The sequence below is a fragment of the Antechinus flavipes genome, chromosome 5, assembly GCF_016432865.1.
Source record: "Antechinus flavipes isolate AdamAnt ecotype Samford, QLD, Australia chromosome 5, AdamAnt_v2, whole genome shotgun sequence".
Lineage (NCBI taxonomy): Eukaryota > Metazoa > Chordata > Mammalia > Dasyuromorphia > Dasyuridae > Antechinus > Antechinus flavipes.
The window spans coordinates 170,460,445-170,476,933 of NC_067402.1; the positions used below are offsets into that span (position 1 = coordinate 170,460,445).

General features: G+C 35.2%; 1 protein-coding gene across 1 annotated transcript in view; it reads left to right on the forward strand.

Moving 5' to 3' along the window:
• The window catches only part of SFMBT2 (Scm like with four mbt domains 2), a 301,913-nt gene that overhangs the window by 59,549 nt on the left and 225,875 nt on the right, over positions 1-16,489 (forward strand). The window contains exon 4 of the mRNA XM_051962302.1: positions 1,310-1,550. Within this exon, the coding sequence (XP_051818262.1) occupies positions 1,310-1,550 (241 nt within the window). The remainder of the gene's footprint in view (positions 1-1,309; positions 1,551-16,489) is intronic.

Here is a 16,489-nt window from a genome sequence, read left to right on the forward strand (position 1 = left end):
ATGCTATTATTATCCCTATTTCAGAGATGAAGAAACTGAGGCAAGCATGTTATAACTTGCCCAATGTTATATAGTCACATAATTTTTCCACGATGCTACCAGCCTGTGGTATAACCAGTTATACTTCTATACTTCAGTGATCCATGATTTCATGGTGTGAGTATTCTGTTCACTGTTCACTGACAGATCACAACCTTCTCTGTGCTTTGAGAGATAGTTTTGATTAATTGCTGTAGTTGAGAGAAAAGTAAATCATCCCATGGCTCACTTAAAAATGTCCTCGCACTACCTTTCAGACTATGGATGTTTCTATTTTACTGGACTGTGAGCTTCATGGGGGTAGAGAATATTTCTTCTTCTGTATATTCTCCATAGGACAAATAATAATGTTTTCCACATAGGCATTCATGCATTTATTGGATGCTGATGTCTTTTGACATATCATCAATCAGACATTTTTTCCCTATTTATTTAACATTTTATTTTTCCCAGTTACATGTAAAACAATTTCTTTTTCACTTTCCCCTCCCACATTGAGAAGGCACATGTGAAGTTATATAAAAGGTTTCCATAAAAATCATGTTGCAAAAGAAAAAACAGATTCTTCCACCCCCCAAAAAAAAACTCTCAAGAAAAATGAAGTTAAAAAAAAAGTATGCTTCAATCTATAATCAGACATAATCAGTTCTTGGGTATGGATAGCATTTTTGATCTTAAGTCCTTCAGAGTTGGGACATTATATAATACAGACCAAGAGTGGTGCAACTTCTTTTGAGTTGGCAAACATGTTCATAGATAGTTGGATTTAAAACAAATCTATCTGATGAGATTTTAGAATAATAATATTACTTTTTATTATTAAAGTTTTTTATTTTCAAAACATATGCATGGATAATTTTTCAACATCGATCCTTGTAAAACCTTGTGTTCCCAGTTTCTCTCCCTTCTCCCTAACTCCCTACCTTAGATGGCAAGTAATCTAATATATGTTAAACATATATGTTAAATCCAATATATGTATACATATTTATACAATTATCTTTTTGCACAAGAAAAATCAGATCAAAAAGGAAAGACACTGAGAAAAAAACAAAATGCAAGCAAACAAAAAGAGTGAAAATGCTATGTTGTGATCCACTATAATATTACTTTTGTGCATTATTTTCTACAATGGTCCCATTCCTTGTTTGTTTAATCAGGGCACAGTTGGGTTGGCTTTTGCATTATTATCGATTCATATTAGCTATGTAAATCACCTCTCCCTACTGTGCATCTTATAATCATTGCAATGTGTTTCTGATTTTATAAGGTTGAAATCAGCCTTCAGAGCAGCTTCCAGCCTGGGATGAAGTTAGAAGTAGCTAACAAGAACAATCCAGACACGTATTGGGTGGCGACCATCATAACCACATGTGGACAGCTCCTGCTGCTGCGTTACTGTGGCTATGGAGAGGATCGAAAGGCCGATTTCTGGTGTGACGTGATGACAGCTGAGCTTCATCCAGTGGGATGGTGTACTCAGAACAACAAGGTGTTGATGCCGCCAGATGGTAAGTTTTCCTCATCCATTCTCCATTTTGAAGACTTTCTTGTTTCTCTGTCCTCATATCTGTAGTTGTTATAAGAATGGAAAGGAAATTATATAGAGATATTGAAGTGAACCTTAAAAAAAACTGTTAATAGTAAAACACTCAGTCATTTTTTTTGAAACTAGCCTTTTTATTGATTATCTGAGGAATAGAGTTTTTTTGTCATTGTTTGGTTTGGTTTGGTTTGGTTTTTTTGTGGGGTGGGAAAGAACAAGGAGAACAAAGAATCCATTCCTCTATGTCAGGGTCTGATCTGACAGTTTTGCCATCCATGGCCTTTAATAGATGAAGGCATTTGAGCACAAATCTAAAACTGTGTTTTGTGTGTGTGTGTGTGTGTGTGTTTTTCTTCAATGTGGGTAGGGGAAGGAAAGCTGAAGGGCAGATGCCAAAGAGAAAGTCTGGTTTTCTCTTTGATGATTGATGACATTATTTTTTTCTTTTACTTTGGCTAACTGACATTGTGAACACTATGGTTGAGCATCTTAAATAGCCTTCCTCTAATAAGCTTTAATCTGCCTTGTTGTCAAGAGATGATCATAGTGTAAAGCATTGAGAAAACTAAACAGATGTGGGAAAATTACATCATTTTCAAGGGAGTTTGTGAAATTTCTATCCCTAAGGTCAATTTAAAACTGGATTAGGCAGAATGCTAGAAGTAGAATTTAGAAAATTTCTCTCTTTTGCTGTTGAGGTGAGAGTGCTTCTATATCAAATCTCATGATTTTGGGGCCACATTCTATACCTGTACATTATGCATTAATAGATTCAGCTATATTGAAAATATCAAATGCAATATATTCTCTGTACTTATTCAATGTAGAACTTAACATCAAAATATGTGTTTTATATATTAACCCGTTGTTAGGAAGTTGTGATATTTTAAGATTAAATGATGAATTATCTTTGCATGATATGTTGTAAATTACTTTAGTTTTCAAAGCCATGAAACTTAATGGTTTTTTAAAATGCCTGATCCACTGGCGGTAAGGCTTTTTCTTTGTTTTTGGTGGTATTGGCTTTTTTACACTACTCATCCTTTCTAGCCTGGTCCTTCTTGTGGTGGTTCAGTACACCGATGAAAGAACAAGCTTAGGTTGGAGTTACAGTGTATTACTGTGCACACAGCTGGGTCTATATGAAGATCAACTCCATGACCTTGACCTCTGTGATAACATGTTCTGACCAACTGAGCTACAGATCCCCAGAACGTTTCGTTTGCTAAAGAAGATTAAAGCAACATTGGCACAGCAACAAATATAGGCTTTTTCAGGAACATAAACCTTGAACTGAACTTGGTGACCTATGTCTGCAGCCCATGCTGCTGGGAGATGGAAGCTGGTGAATCATTTGAATTTGGGTATTCTGAGTTACAGTAGGGCTATAACTAAGTGGGTGCCTATACTAAGTTTGTCATCAATATGGTTCTTTCTTTTCCCGCCTTCCCCCATATCAGCAAGGGGATAAAGGAGGACACCCACACAGAAGGAGGAAGACAGAAAAGGATGGAAACAGGGAGGAAGGGAATAGAAGAGGAGAAAAAGAGACAGATTGAGAGACAGAGACACTGATGAATGGAGACAGAGAAAGGGAGAGAGATGGAGACAGACAAAGAAACAAAGGAAAAGACAGAGAGAAACAGACAGGGAAAGACACACAGAGAGTGAAACAGACAAAGAGAAAGACAGAAGCAAAGAGATTGAAGCGGAAAAAGGGAAAGACAGAGAAATAGACAAAGGGAAAGACAGACAGAAAGAGAAATAGACAAAGGGAAAGACAGACAGAAAGAGAAATAAACAAAGGGAAAGACAGACAGAGAAATAGACAAAGGGAAAGACAGACAGAAAGAGAAATAAACAAAGGGAAAGACAGACAGAGAAATAGACAAAGGGAAAGACAGACACAGAGAGAAATAGACAAAGGGAAAGACAGACACATAGAGAGAAATAGACAAAGAGAAAGACACATAGAGAGAAATAGACAGGGAAAGACAGAGACAGAGAAATAGACAAAGGGAAAGACAGATGCAGAGAGAAATAGACAAAGGGAAAGACAGACACATAGAGAGAAATAGACAAAGGGAAAGACAGACACAGAGAGAAATAGACAAAGGGAAAGATAGAAACAGACAGGCAGAGAGACAAAGTAATTTTGAGAAACAGAGACAAGGGAGAGAAACAGACAAAGAAACAGAGACAAAGAAAGAGACTGTGTGTGTGTGTGTAAGAGATAGAGACAGGCAGAGAAACAAAGAGATACACAGAGAGAGTCAGAGAGAGAGAGAGAGATGGAGAGAGAGGCAGATGGATAAAGAAAGGCAGGAGGAAACAAAGGGAGAAAGAAAATGAAAATGAGAACGAACATACTGTGATTTTGTGATCGTTACTGGGTTAATTATTTGCAATTTTTCTATTCCCTCTCTCTCCATCTCCCCCATTTGATTGATTGATATAAAAAACATTTCATCTTTACTTATAAAATACTTGCTTTTATGATTTTGAAGGAGATTTTTCAGGCAAAAACTTATGATTAGCTGTTTTTAGATCAGGTTCCAACTATATGAGAGCTTTTATGTCATTTCTAAACTTTAATAAACAAGTAATATGAGAGTCAGCTTGATAGACAGTGCTTGATTTGGAGTCTACTAACTAACTTGATGATTTTGGGCAATCCACTCAATCTTTTGGGCCTTATAACTTCGTAGAGTATATGATACTTGAGCATCTAATTAGGGTGTTCTCTAAAAAGAATGGTTCAGAATAAGTGTCTCTGAGGTTCCTTTTATGGTCTTTGTACATTATAGAGGATGGGATATGATGTTTTAGGTCGAACAGTGTTTATTGTTTAGAAATACTTGTTCTGAAGACCCAGATCTAGGCCAAAATTATCACATTTTTAGGAGCCACTTCAAATGAATAACATTAATAATGTAATAGTATTATAGTCATAAATAAGAGAGAGTATAGAAGGAGGTCGGTCTTTAAGTCAGAAAGCTATGGGTTCAAATTATGTCTGTGACACATAATAGTATAATCATGGGCTAATCATGCATCTTCTTAATGTCTGAGATGATGTTTTAGAGTATAAGTTAACAATTAGTAGCAGTGAGTTTTTGTTTTGGAGAGTGGGGAGATTTTGATACAGAGTTCCTCACACTGATAAAATCACAGATTAGGATTCTTCCCCCAAAACAACAGCAACAACAACAAATGCAATACTTTAAGATTTCAGAGACACTTTATTATTTTTTAGAATCTTCAATAGCATTTTATTTTTAAAATACATATAATTTTCAATATTAGTTTTTATGAAACTTTGTGTTCCAATTTTTTCTTCTTCCTTCCCTTATCTCTCCCCCAAGACAGTAATCTAACATAGGTTAAATGTGTGCGATTCTTATCATATTGTGCAAGAAAATCAGAAAGTGAAAAAATGAGAAAGAAAACAAAACAAAACAAAATCTGAAAACACTATGCTCTGATCCTAGTCAGTTTCCATAGTTTTCTCACTGGATTTAGATTGCATTTTTCATCCCAAATCTTTTGGAATTGCCTTGAATCACTGCATTTTTGAGAAGAGCCAAATCTATTACAGTTGATCATCACATAATCTCATTGTTACTGTGTATAATGTTCTCTTGGTTCCATTTACTTCACTCAGTTCAGTAAATCTTTCCAGGCTTTTCTAAAATTAGCCTGCTCATTATTTCTTATAGAACAATAATATTCCATTACATCCATATGATCATAACTTATTCAGCCATTCCCCAACTGATGGGCATCCACTCACGAAAAGGGCTGCTACAAACATTTTTTCACATGTGGGTCTTTTCTTGGTCTCACAATGTTGAACATAGAATTTGAGCAAGTCTTCCTGACCCTGTTCCCGGCTAGCCATAACTTATGTTATGCTGTTTTTCTACAGTATCTCTTTGAGAATGTTAGAAGAGATATGAAAATATATTTTTCTTACTAGTATGTACTGTAAAATTTCTTAGAAATTTTTTTAGAAATTTTCCATTAAAAAAGTTCTGAACTTCACAAACATTGCCAAAATGAGCCTTTCCATATATTCTATGGAACAACAGGATTTATACAAACAGTTTCATTTCTCTTATAAGAGCTTACTTTTATTTTCAAGTGTATACAATTTTTGTCATGTTATTTTTGCACTGTTTTGTTTGTGATTGTTTCTGGGCTTTCTTCTCTTCTATAAAATTCCTCAAACTTCATTAATATGAGCTAGCTTAATAGCACAATATGAAAAAAAAATTTCCCAGTTAATAGTAATAATAAATAGCTAGCTTTAAGGTTTGTAAAATGTTTTATACTGTCATCTCATTTTATTCTCACAACCAACCAACCACCTCAAAAAGTTGGTATTACTATTATCCCCATTTTTACAGATGAGGAAACTGAGGCAAGTGATTTGCCCCAAATCATATAACTATTAAGTTAGGTTAGATTTGAATCAAACCTTCCTGATTCCTGGTCACTAGATTAGAACGGGTGACTCTTCTTCATTGAGGAATTTTACTTAATTTTTATTTAGTTTTACTTTGAGACTGCTTGCTGTATGAGCCATTTATGATGATGTCCTTTTGGTAGTTGATTACTAAATCCCCTAGGAAGGGATCCAAATTAACCCTGTTTGAAAATGAATTCTCTATTGTGAATAGCAATACATTGAATTTTCAGGACACTAAGTTCATTAGTACCTCGGAAGAGCTAATGGGTTTGTTTAGTGAAGATTCTCCAGCATTGCTTGAAAATAGTACATCATTTATTAATCAGATCTCTTTTTCTCACATGGGTGAAATGTGTGTCAGCAGTCACAGTTTAAGAAACACTCTTAAATTTATAACCTACTGAATTGTACTGTTAAACAAGACCCAGACACCCTAAACATGACATTCAAAATGAAAAACAGAAAACCTTGTAAAAAAGGAAATGTACTAAAACAAAAACCTAACAAAAAAATGGTGCCCAGTAACTCAACACTAATACAGTTGAAAGGTTTATTATCCTAACAATAGTAAATTATGTTGGTTTGGGGATGTTTCCCTTTTATTTTCTTTAAAAAAAACTTTAGAAATTTAGCTAATAATCAATATGGCTTAGAAATCTACAGCACAGAGAACAAAGTCAGGAAATACCAAGGTCATAGGGCAAGAGGTTTTATTGATTGCTGTAGTACAGGATAATTATTGCTTTGTAGCCAGAGGCTGCTGTTCTTCAGGGGAATAGTGGAATCTCCTTTTGATCCAGGATTCTTGTTTTTGGATTTTTGAGTGTTAGAGAGGCAACTATAGATTCTGAAATGGTGTAGTTGAAGCTTGTGACTGTTTTTAGGTTAGATATGGCTAAATTTGGAAGGTAACATTCTAAATATTAACTTGAATAATGAAAATTCATGATGTGATCTGTTTTGAGTTGTTAGATTATAGTCTAGGCATTCCTTTATTAGTAGAGTTATAATGGAAAAAGCCTTGGATCTAGGAGTCGGGAGAAATAGATTTTGGTTTCATTTATGGCACTAGGAAGATGTATGTTCTTGGAATAGTCACTCTTTTGATCTTTATTTTCTATATCTATAAAAAAAGGAGATTGGAATGAAAAAGTCCTCTTCCTTGTAATTTCTATAATATAGCTTTGAACCAACTAAAGACTACAAGATTTTCTCCCAGTTTCACATATGTATCTTGAAACAAGGAGAGATTTTGAACTTGTACAACAGTTAGTTAGTGGTTCCTTGATAGAGTTGGGACTGAAATATTGGTCCCTTGAAGCCTGGTCCAAGAATTCCATATGGAGCTCAAAAGTCAAGTGGTGCTATTGGTGACTATAAATTTTGAATTGACTGATGCATAAAAATCAATGTATTAGAGTGATTTTGGTCACTGAATAGAGAGTACTATAGAAACAGAAGGCCATATGTTCATTTAAACTGAGAGAACAAATAGAGCTTCTCAACATTTTGATTTGGGAGCAGAGTCTAGTAAATGGGGTGACAATTATAGTTACCAAATTGGGTTGAGAATGTCTAAGGGGATGAGACTGCTTCCATGTAAGAGAGTACACATTTATTAAGTGCCATCTGTGTGCCAGACACTGTGATAAGTGACTTCCTTTCTCTGAAAGTTGAGGGCTGCTGCAGTAGATCATAATATATTGAGTGGCATTCTGAGATTATCTACAGGGTCATTATATATTTTTTCAAGTCATTTTTGTTGTGAGAGGAATTTTATTATTTTAGATGACAGTTTTACAAAGCACTTTGAGCTCTTCACATTGCCATATTTTCCTGTATTGCTCTTTTAAATTAATTTTATCTGTGAATTAATGGGAGCAGCAGTTATTCCATTAAGTGTTATGAGGAGGCAAACAGCATGGCGGCAGCTCAACTATCTGTCATTAAGATTTGATTTCATCAGTTGTCAGAGAACTCCATTAATAAGGATCTCTTTTGAGAGGCCCAGGTTTTAGTCACAGATTGCTTATTCAAAGAGCCATGTTCTTGCTTATAAGCTAGATAGGACTAATCGGTACTAATCTTTCATATTAAAAGTATTAAGAAAAAATACTATATTACTGCAGCAGAAGATTATGGCTCTTACTAGAAGAGCGAAATATAAAACATTTTGGCTTAACAAATCAATAATGCCTGATTTATTCATCAGCACATACCGTGCTTAGAAAGGGCAGCTGCCAAATAATTATTGTTTATAGTGATAATGTAAGAAAATCATTTAATCCACTGATTGTTTCATTGTTATTTATTGGGAGATAGTGACATTACCTCATAGTGTAATATCAGTAGGCAGGGAGCTGTTTTGCTTTGGCAGGTGCATCTTGGTATCCTTTATGAGAGCTCTTAGAACTGTTGAGATGCATCTATGCATGTGTTATATGACAGCATCCATCTAAGTAGAATCCCTTGGTCTGTGAACCAAGAAGATTTTGTGGCTACTTTCTGCAGTCAAAATTAAAGAAACAGTCTTCTTGAACATTCAAAATCAGATCACTGATTTAATTTTTCTCTTTATCTTTTCTATAATTTAAATTACAAGCTTAGTTCTCAGCAAAGTTTCCATTTATTATTCAAAGGAGAAGCAATATTACTAAAATCAGAAAATATTATTATTACTGTGCTTAGGTACTCAAGATTCCTATCCCAAAATGAAACAGTGCCTGCCCTTTAAGAACTTTAATTCCATTGGGGGAAATAACATGTGTTAAGTGTGTGGAAAATATAACTGAATTGAATAAAGAAATGAGGAGATGAGAAAAAAATATTGAAATCAGCTTTCAGTCCTATTCTGTTTTTGCAACTTAGTTCCTAGGACTGATTTTGCCTGGCAGTTGTGGAAACAAGGAAGATGCCAGGAGTTGTTTGTGACTATTCTTCAGTTGCACTACTGAGATTATTGTGCAGTTATTACTATTTTAAGAGTCGGCCTAGAGAATGTGGACTTTTGTGGAAAGTGGGAAAAATCTAATTGGCCTTTAAAAATTGAAGTGGGCTGCTTGGGCCAGGGAATAACTTTCCTGCAAGAGGAAGAAAGCCAATTAGAGATACAGAAATGAGGAAGGGCTCTTGGCTTGCAAGTAGGTCAAGAGTTATGAGGAGCACCCTATGGAAGCTGACAATGGTTTTCTGTTGGTAAAGAAGCTAGTAGCTTCAGCAATCATTTGTTGGAAGGAATGCAACCTGTAGGAAACTCAAAGTAATTATTCTGTTAGTTGCTTTTAGCACTGATCAGATGCTTAAAAATGTGTCAGTAACATCTGCAAGATAATTAGAATTGGTAAAGAGAATCCTGAAGATGTCAGTGAAAAATATGGAAGTATTTGCCATCAGTCAGCAATATGACTTTCTGCAAACCGAGTAACCACTCTCTCTGATGTCCTTTTCAACTGAAAAAGCACACTTTTATCCTTATTGCAACTGGGCAAGGGATTGAATCCTTGACTCTTATAAGGAATGGAAAGACACTGAGCCAGGTGGAAATAGTTTTGGATCCAGAGTTGGGGCTTTGGGATCAAATTCCTGCCCATTCACTTCTTACTTGGGTAATTTTGGGCAAATCATTTTTCTGAGGTGTCGGTTTCCTTATCAGTGAAAGGAGGGGATTGGAGTAGGTGACATCAAAAGTCTTTCCCAGATCTAAATCTACTTTCCTCTGGTTCTTAGAAGGAGGGTGGGAATGGTTCAATGGGCAGACATGGATCACAGTCTGTCTGTCTGTGATGGGGAGGGGATTGAGAATGTCATAGTGGTGACCTCCGTTTGTAAGTAGGTTGCCTTTAAAACCATATTAAAGCTTGAATGCAAACATTCATTTTGTGCTCCACGAAGCACGATCGTGGATGTTGTGATTGACAGTTGGATTTGGTATGGATTTCTGTCTTACAGCTGAGCCAACAGACCAGAATCTCCTCTGGTATTATCTTAATGCCTTCTCTGGGATGTATTATAGGCGCTAAAAGGGAAGAGTACTGTGTACACTTGTAATTGCCATGGTAGTTTTTGTCTTAACATTATTGACAGACAATAATTTGAGTAGATGGGTCTTAGAATATTATGATATTAACAGAAAGCTTGGGTGGAAATCTGAGAGGTCTGGTAAGAACTATGTGAACATATTCTCACGCACCTTTATTTTGTTAAGTATTGTTTGATGTCTTAAAAAAAAAAAGCCACAGACATTTCCTGATATTCAAAATGCTCTCCACGCTCCATCACAGAAAAAAACAATTAACCAAACCCAACTGCCAAAGCAGCTGCAGTTGATATAGTATATACAACTCCTACCCCTTAATCTCTCTCTCTCTCTCTCATAAAAATCATAGGACCATGGATTTAGGGCTGGAAGGGACCTTAGAGGTCATCTGATCTAACCCCATTTTAGAAGCCAGAAATTTGCAGCTAAAGTTGTAAGTGATTTGTTCAAGGTCATATAGGGAAAGAATAAGGGGCAGAGGTGGTATTTGAAGCTCAGTCCTCTAAGGGCCAAGTCTAATATTGTTCCTGCTGTGCTACTGGAAATAGGTTTCATCACCTTTTCTCTGGAGTCAGTATTGGTCCTTTTAATGTTTTCATTTACATTGTTATACTTGCTTATTTATGGGGCCATACAGAATGCCATGGATAATGTGCTGAACATGGAGTAAGGAAGACCTTAACTCAAACATTTACCTCAGCTGTGGGATCATGGGCTAGTCACTTAACTCTCTTTGCCTCAGTTTCCTTATCTGTTAAAAAATGAGTTGGAGAAGGAAATGGCAAAACACTCCATTATCTTTGCTAAGAAAACCACAAATAGGGTCACAAAAAGTTATACGTGATTAAAATAGCTTAATAACTAAGTGGGAGATAGATTTGAAATTTAAAAAGTTAGCATAAATATAAGGCCACTTTCTTTGAAACATAATTATAAAATTATGATTTTCTCTTTTTAAAAAATTTCTCAGGAATCTCAGTAAGAAAGTACAGTAAGTAAATAGTAATCTATTTTTATTTCTTTTAGAAACAAGGTGCTTAGGCTGGTGTTATTTCCTTAGTTGTTTAATGTTCTCCAAGAGCACAACTCTGTTAGGGGTTACTTACAAATAATTCATCTAATATATACCCTCCTGGTATACAAATATTTATTAAGGATTTGAATAAGATAGTTGCTTATATGCCTTCATTATGAAGTATGTCTGGGACTTGAGTTTGCTTTTTGGCTTTTTCCCTTAATTCTCCCATTGGGAGGCTGTCAGATGTTACTTTTCAGTCCTGTCTTTGTGCTGGTATTAGATAACCAAGCCTTTTAAAGTATTATTGGGTAAATAGGCTTTGAGCAAGGACAGTCTCTATGGAATAAAATACAGATGTGAACTCTTTTAAATGTATTTCTATTGCTCAGAAACCATTTAATAAAAACCGAATGTTTTATTAAAACTCAACAGTGAGCATCAATACAACTAAACTTGTTTTCTTTTGTAACTATTTACATTTCATTAACTAATTTCAGTGCATGGAACAGAAACACGTATTTAATCACTCCTTTTAAGCCCCAGGATCTCTTGTCCATTCAGTCTCATTTTTCCTTATGTTGGAATGTGTGCTCTATTCTTCTGGTTTTGTTTACAAAGATCCTTTCAGATTTCTTTGTATTCCTTCTACTTGTTAGTTTTAATAGCATCCAATCAGTTGCCAACATTACCTTCACAGTGTCCCTCACATCTGTCCCCTTTTTCTATTCAACTAATATCCTCGTTCAGACTCTCATCTCTTCTCTGGGCTCCTGAAATAGCTTCCTAATTGGTTCTCTACCTCCAGTGTCTCCCTTCTCTAATCTATCATCCCTCCAGTTGCCAAATTGATGTTCCTAAAGTGCATGTCCAGCCATGTCTCTCAAAGCGATTTAGTGGATGCCAGTTGCCTCTAGGTAAAAATGCAAATTCCTCTCTTTGGCATATCAAACCCTGCACAACTTGGCTGCAGATTCCCCTCTCCAGACTGATTGCATATTCCTCCCCCTTAGCAGAACTCTCCGGCCAAATTGGCCTTCTTCACATCCCCTTGACTTGACATTCTATCTCTTACCTTTTTGTATTTATACAGGTTGTCCCTTCCCCCATCCCTTCCTCTGAAATGCCTTCCTTCCTCTATTCCTTGGCATCCTTACCACCTTTTTTAAAATTAGCTCTGCTCCCATCAATTTGTTTCCTCTCCCAATGACTATATATATCTCAAAATACACATAATATATATGTATACATTTACCTATATATTTTAACCTGTATATTTATCTATATACACATATAATATATATGCATTTACCTAGATATATTTACTTATATACACATGCACATATATATACATTTACTGATATATATTTTTACCTATACGCAAACATATTTTATCTATTAGTATGCATGCTGTTTCCCATGAGTAGACTATAATTCCCTTAAGGGCAGGAGCAATTTTCATATTTGACTTTGTATTCCTCATGCCCAGCCCATGCTAGATAGATATTTGTTGAATACCTGTTGAATACTTTTGGGGCTAGTTCTGCACTTTGAAATAATATTTGTTTCAGTACACTTCATTTTGGAAAAATCAAATGGTATATGTATCCCATGGGATATGATGGACTGTACCGAAGGATTCTTGAGAGTTCATTTAATCACTCTAATTTCTTTATGGCAGATAAATCATTTCAACAAGATGAGAATCTCTTCCATTTTAGAGCAACAGGAAAATGTAGCAGCAAGAGGATATGGTTGGAGTTAGCAGGGCTTGGATTTGAATTCTGGCTGTGACAGAAATTAGTTTGTGACTTTGGGTGCATCTTCTGCTTTAAGCCTCAGTTTCTTCAGAGAGACAATAATGTAATATTATTGCTAGATGATAATGTAATGCCTCTGCCCCAGTCACCTTATGTGTAATTGGGAGTGTGTTTATGGCTTTGAGAGGATAAATGCATTTGCACAGGCCCCCTTTGTTATCAGCCTAGCATATTTCACTGTCTGGAGGATGTCTTGTAGATTTAGATGTTTAGAAATTTGAGTCATTGCAGTGGTTCATTGTCACTAATGACTTGTAGAGCAAATGCATTTGGGTGATTGGAGATGACCCAATTGTCTACCAGAAGATTTGGAAATATTTCAAGTAGTCACCTCTTTGACAGAGTGGTTTTTTTCCTTTAAGAAAATTCATGGGAAAGGAAGAAGGGAGTTAAAAACATTTTCAGCAATAGAGAGTCCAGTAATCAATATTAATTTTGCATTTGTTTCTGTAACAAATATATTGTATGAATCAAATCATATAAAAGGGAAATGGTTATTAAGGTGAATTTTTTTGTTCAGTCATTTTTCAGTTTTGTTTGACTTTCTGTGACCCCATTGGGGCTTTTCTTGGGCAAAGATACTGGAACGGTTTGCCATTTTCTTCTCTAGCTCATTTTACAGATAAAGAAACTGAGGTAAACTGGATTAAGTGATTTGCCCAGGGTCCCACAGATATTAAATGTCTGAGCCAGATTCGAACTCAGGAAATTGAGTCTTCCTGAATCCAGGCTTGCAGCTCTATTTATTGTGTCACCTAGCTGCCCCAAGGTTAATTTAAATTAATTTTTAATTTTTAATTTACTTTTTTGCTGAGGCAATTGAGTGAGACAATTTAGTGACTTGCCCAGGGTCACACAGTTAGAAAGTGTTAAGTGTCTGAGGTCATATTTGAACTCAGGTTCGTTCTCCTGACTTCAGGATTGGTGCTCTATCCTCTGTGCCACCTAGCTGCCCCTTAAATGTATTTTTAAAAAAATGCTTTACATAAAGATGGATCAAAGTATTTGTATTGCAGAAAGAAAGAGCTGCATTATTTAGACATTGTAATGAGAGTATATAGTAACATATTACATTATGCAGTAAATAATATCTGAAAAATTAAAATTCACCTTAATTATTGATTCCCCATAATTTGTTGATTGTGAGATATGAGGCTTATTCTGTTATTTTAGGTTCTGTGAGGTATTTTTTGGCATATATATTGGCAAAATGTAGGTTTGTAATAGAACAAGCATTTGGACTTTTAAAATGCACCCAAATGACACCCTCATTTGTGGAACAGATGTTTTAATAGAGAAGATACTAATGTCAATTATGTAGGCAACAGTTCATTTTAGCCTTTTTTGGTGGATTGTTTGTTCCTTTTTGTTTGGGCACATTACATTCCCATTTTAAATTTTAAAAAATATTTAGTACAGATACAAAGTTTATGTGCACCTTGTATCACTGTTAGAATGTAACTTCCTTGAAGGTAGGGTCTATTTTTTCTTTTTCTTTGAACTCAGGATTTAGCACAGTACCTGGAGCACAGCAAGCACTTAATAAATTCTTGTTCATTGATTGATGTTTGATTTGCCCAGATCTCTGTCCTGTTGAAATCTTCTGGAATTTGTTTGAAATGTTACTCTTTAGAAACGTGTATTGTATGTCATTTGTTGATTAGGGAGAGATTTCTCCTATCCAGTTCAGTTTAAATATCTGTCTATCTATGTATATCTATATATAATCTCTCTCCCCTCCCCTCTTTTTCTGTCTGAAACGTTTTAAAAGGGCTATTAGCCTATAGTGAAATTTATGGCATTTAAGCTGACGTGGGCGCAGTGACATGTAACTTCTGTAGTGGTGGGTCAACGATTACTAAATTGAAAGGTTTCTCTAGAGTGTAATCTGTCATTTTTAAATCACAGAAAATGGAGCCAAAAGAACGGAGACCTCTTTCTTTCCTCCTGATTTACTTACAGGTCTTTTTTGCTTATTCTATACTAATTCAGGGAAATGGGTATATTTGCAGTTGTGATTTCTGGGCCTTAGACAAAAAGGAAATGATATTTTGGAATTGTTAGAACATAACCACAGAAAGAAGGGCTTATATCCTAAAATGGACATAAATCAATGTACATTGATTATACTTGTTTATTTTGAGGTCATTTTATTCAGCACTTTAAATTGTTCAGAACATTCTTGAAACAGGAAAAAGGACAATAGAGTCTAATCTAATCCTGTGAGCTGAAAATGGTATCATATTGGTTATGTACTAAATAGCTCATTTACTTAATTTGCATCCTTTACTCTTATTTTTATATTCAGTCCTAGTAAGTTTATTTCCAAGTTCATGATAAATTAGAAGGATTGTTGGGGAGGGAAGGTGATTTAAGTCAGATGTAGCAACAAGTGATAGTAAAGGAGAGAGGGAAAAAATTTTTTTAAAGAGACTTGAATTCATATTACAGTAGCTTGGGTTAATTTAGCCTAAGGGTAGAAAACTATACAGATCAGTCACTCTTGTCCCTTCTGTCATGTGTGGCATGATGATGCTAATAATAATAGTAATAATAAACCTCTCCTCTGAGTAATTTAAAAATAAATTAAATGTTTAGTATAATTTGCTTGTGAAGGTAGTTTGGTGTAGTGGTAGAAATATTCAATTTGGAGCCAAAAGACTTGAATTTAAATTTCATCTGTTCCCTTACTGTTTATATGGTTGTGGCTTGATTATTAGGCTTCTGATTCATCATCTTCATCAGTAAAATGAAGGTGTAGGAGGGCCCTTCTAGTTGTAAATCTTGTGACTCATTAAAACATATTTAAAAACCTGACAAAATATGATTAAAGCTGTAAAAAGGCTTAAAACTTTAAAATGTGCTGATATTTGAAAAAGGTCCATTTCAGTTATCTGAAGAATTCTGTTTGTGGATAAAAATTCAGTAAAAATTCAACCTATTTTCCTACAATGTAAAATTAATGCGGTCTTAGTATATTTTGGTCAATTAATTAGCTCCAGCAGTTGTCATCTAAACTACTTAGCTTTTTAGCAGGTGACTGAGAAAAATGAGATCATAAAATATGTTTTGAGCTCTTTAGCAGAAAGGTATTATTTGAGTTACAGCAAAATTACAGAATTATAGTTAATTATCATTACATAGATCAGGACATGTATACTATGGTTTAAATCCTATTTCTTTAAAACTCATAGCCATACATGGCAAAATTCTGATAGTCTGATGTGCCATGGAACATAATGGATCTCTAATTTGAGGGGATTAAAAATTCATCCACTAATTCAAATCTCAACTCGTATCTGACTTAGATGATGGGTAAGGTTCTTCCAGATCCCCTACCTTGGCTGCTCAAACTTCTTGGGTGAGCTGGTAGGTGGTAACCATAGTCCTTCCAGTAAAATGGAGAGCCTCCAGGACTCCAGACCTTTGGGCATTGCAGTTTGCCTGATGCATATTTAAGCCATCATCAACCTTGCCATCCTTCCTTCTGCTGCACTTTTAGGATTTAACGGGCTAACTCTGTTATATGTATTATCTTTCCTAATTAGAGTAGAAACTTCTT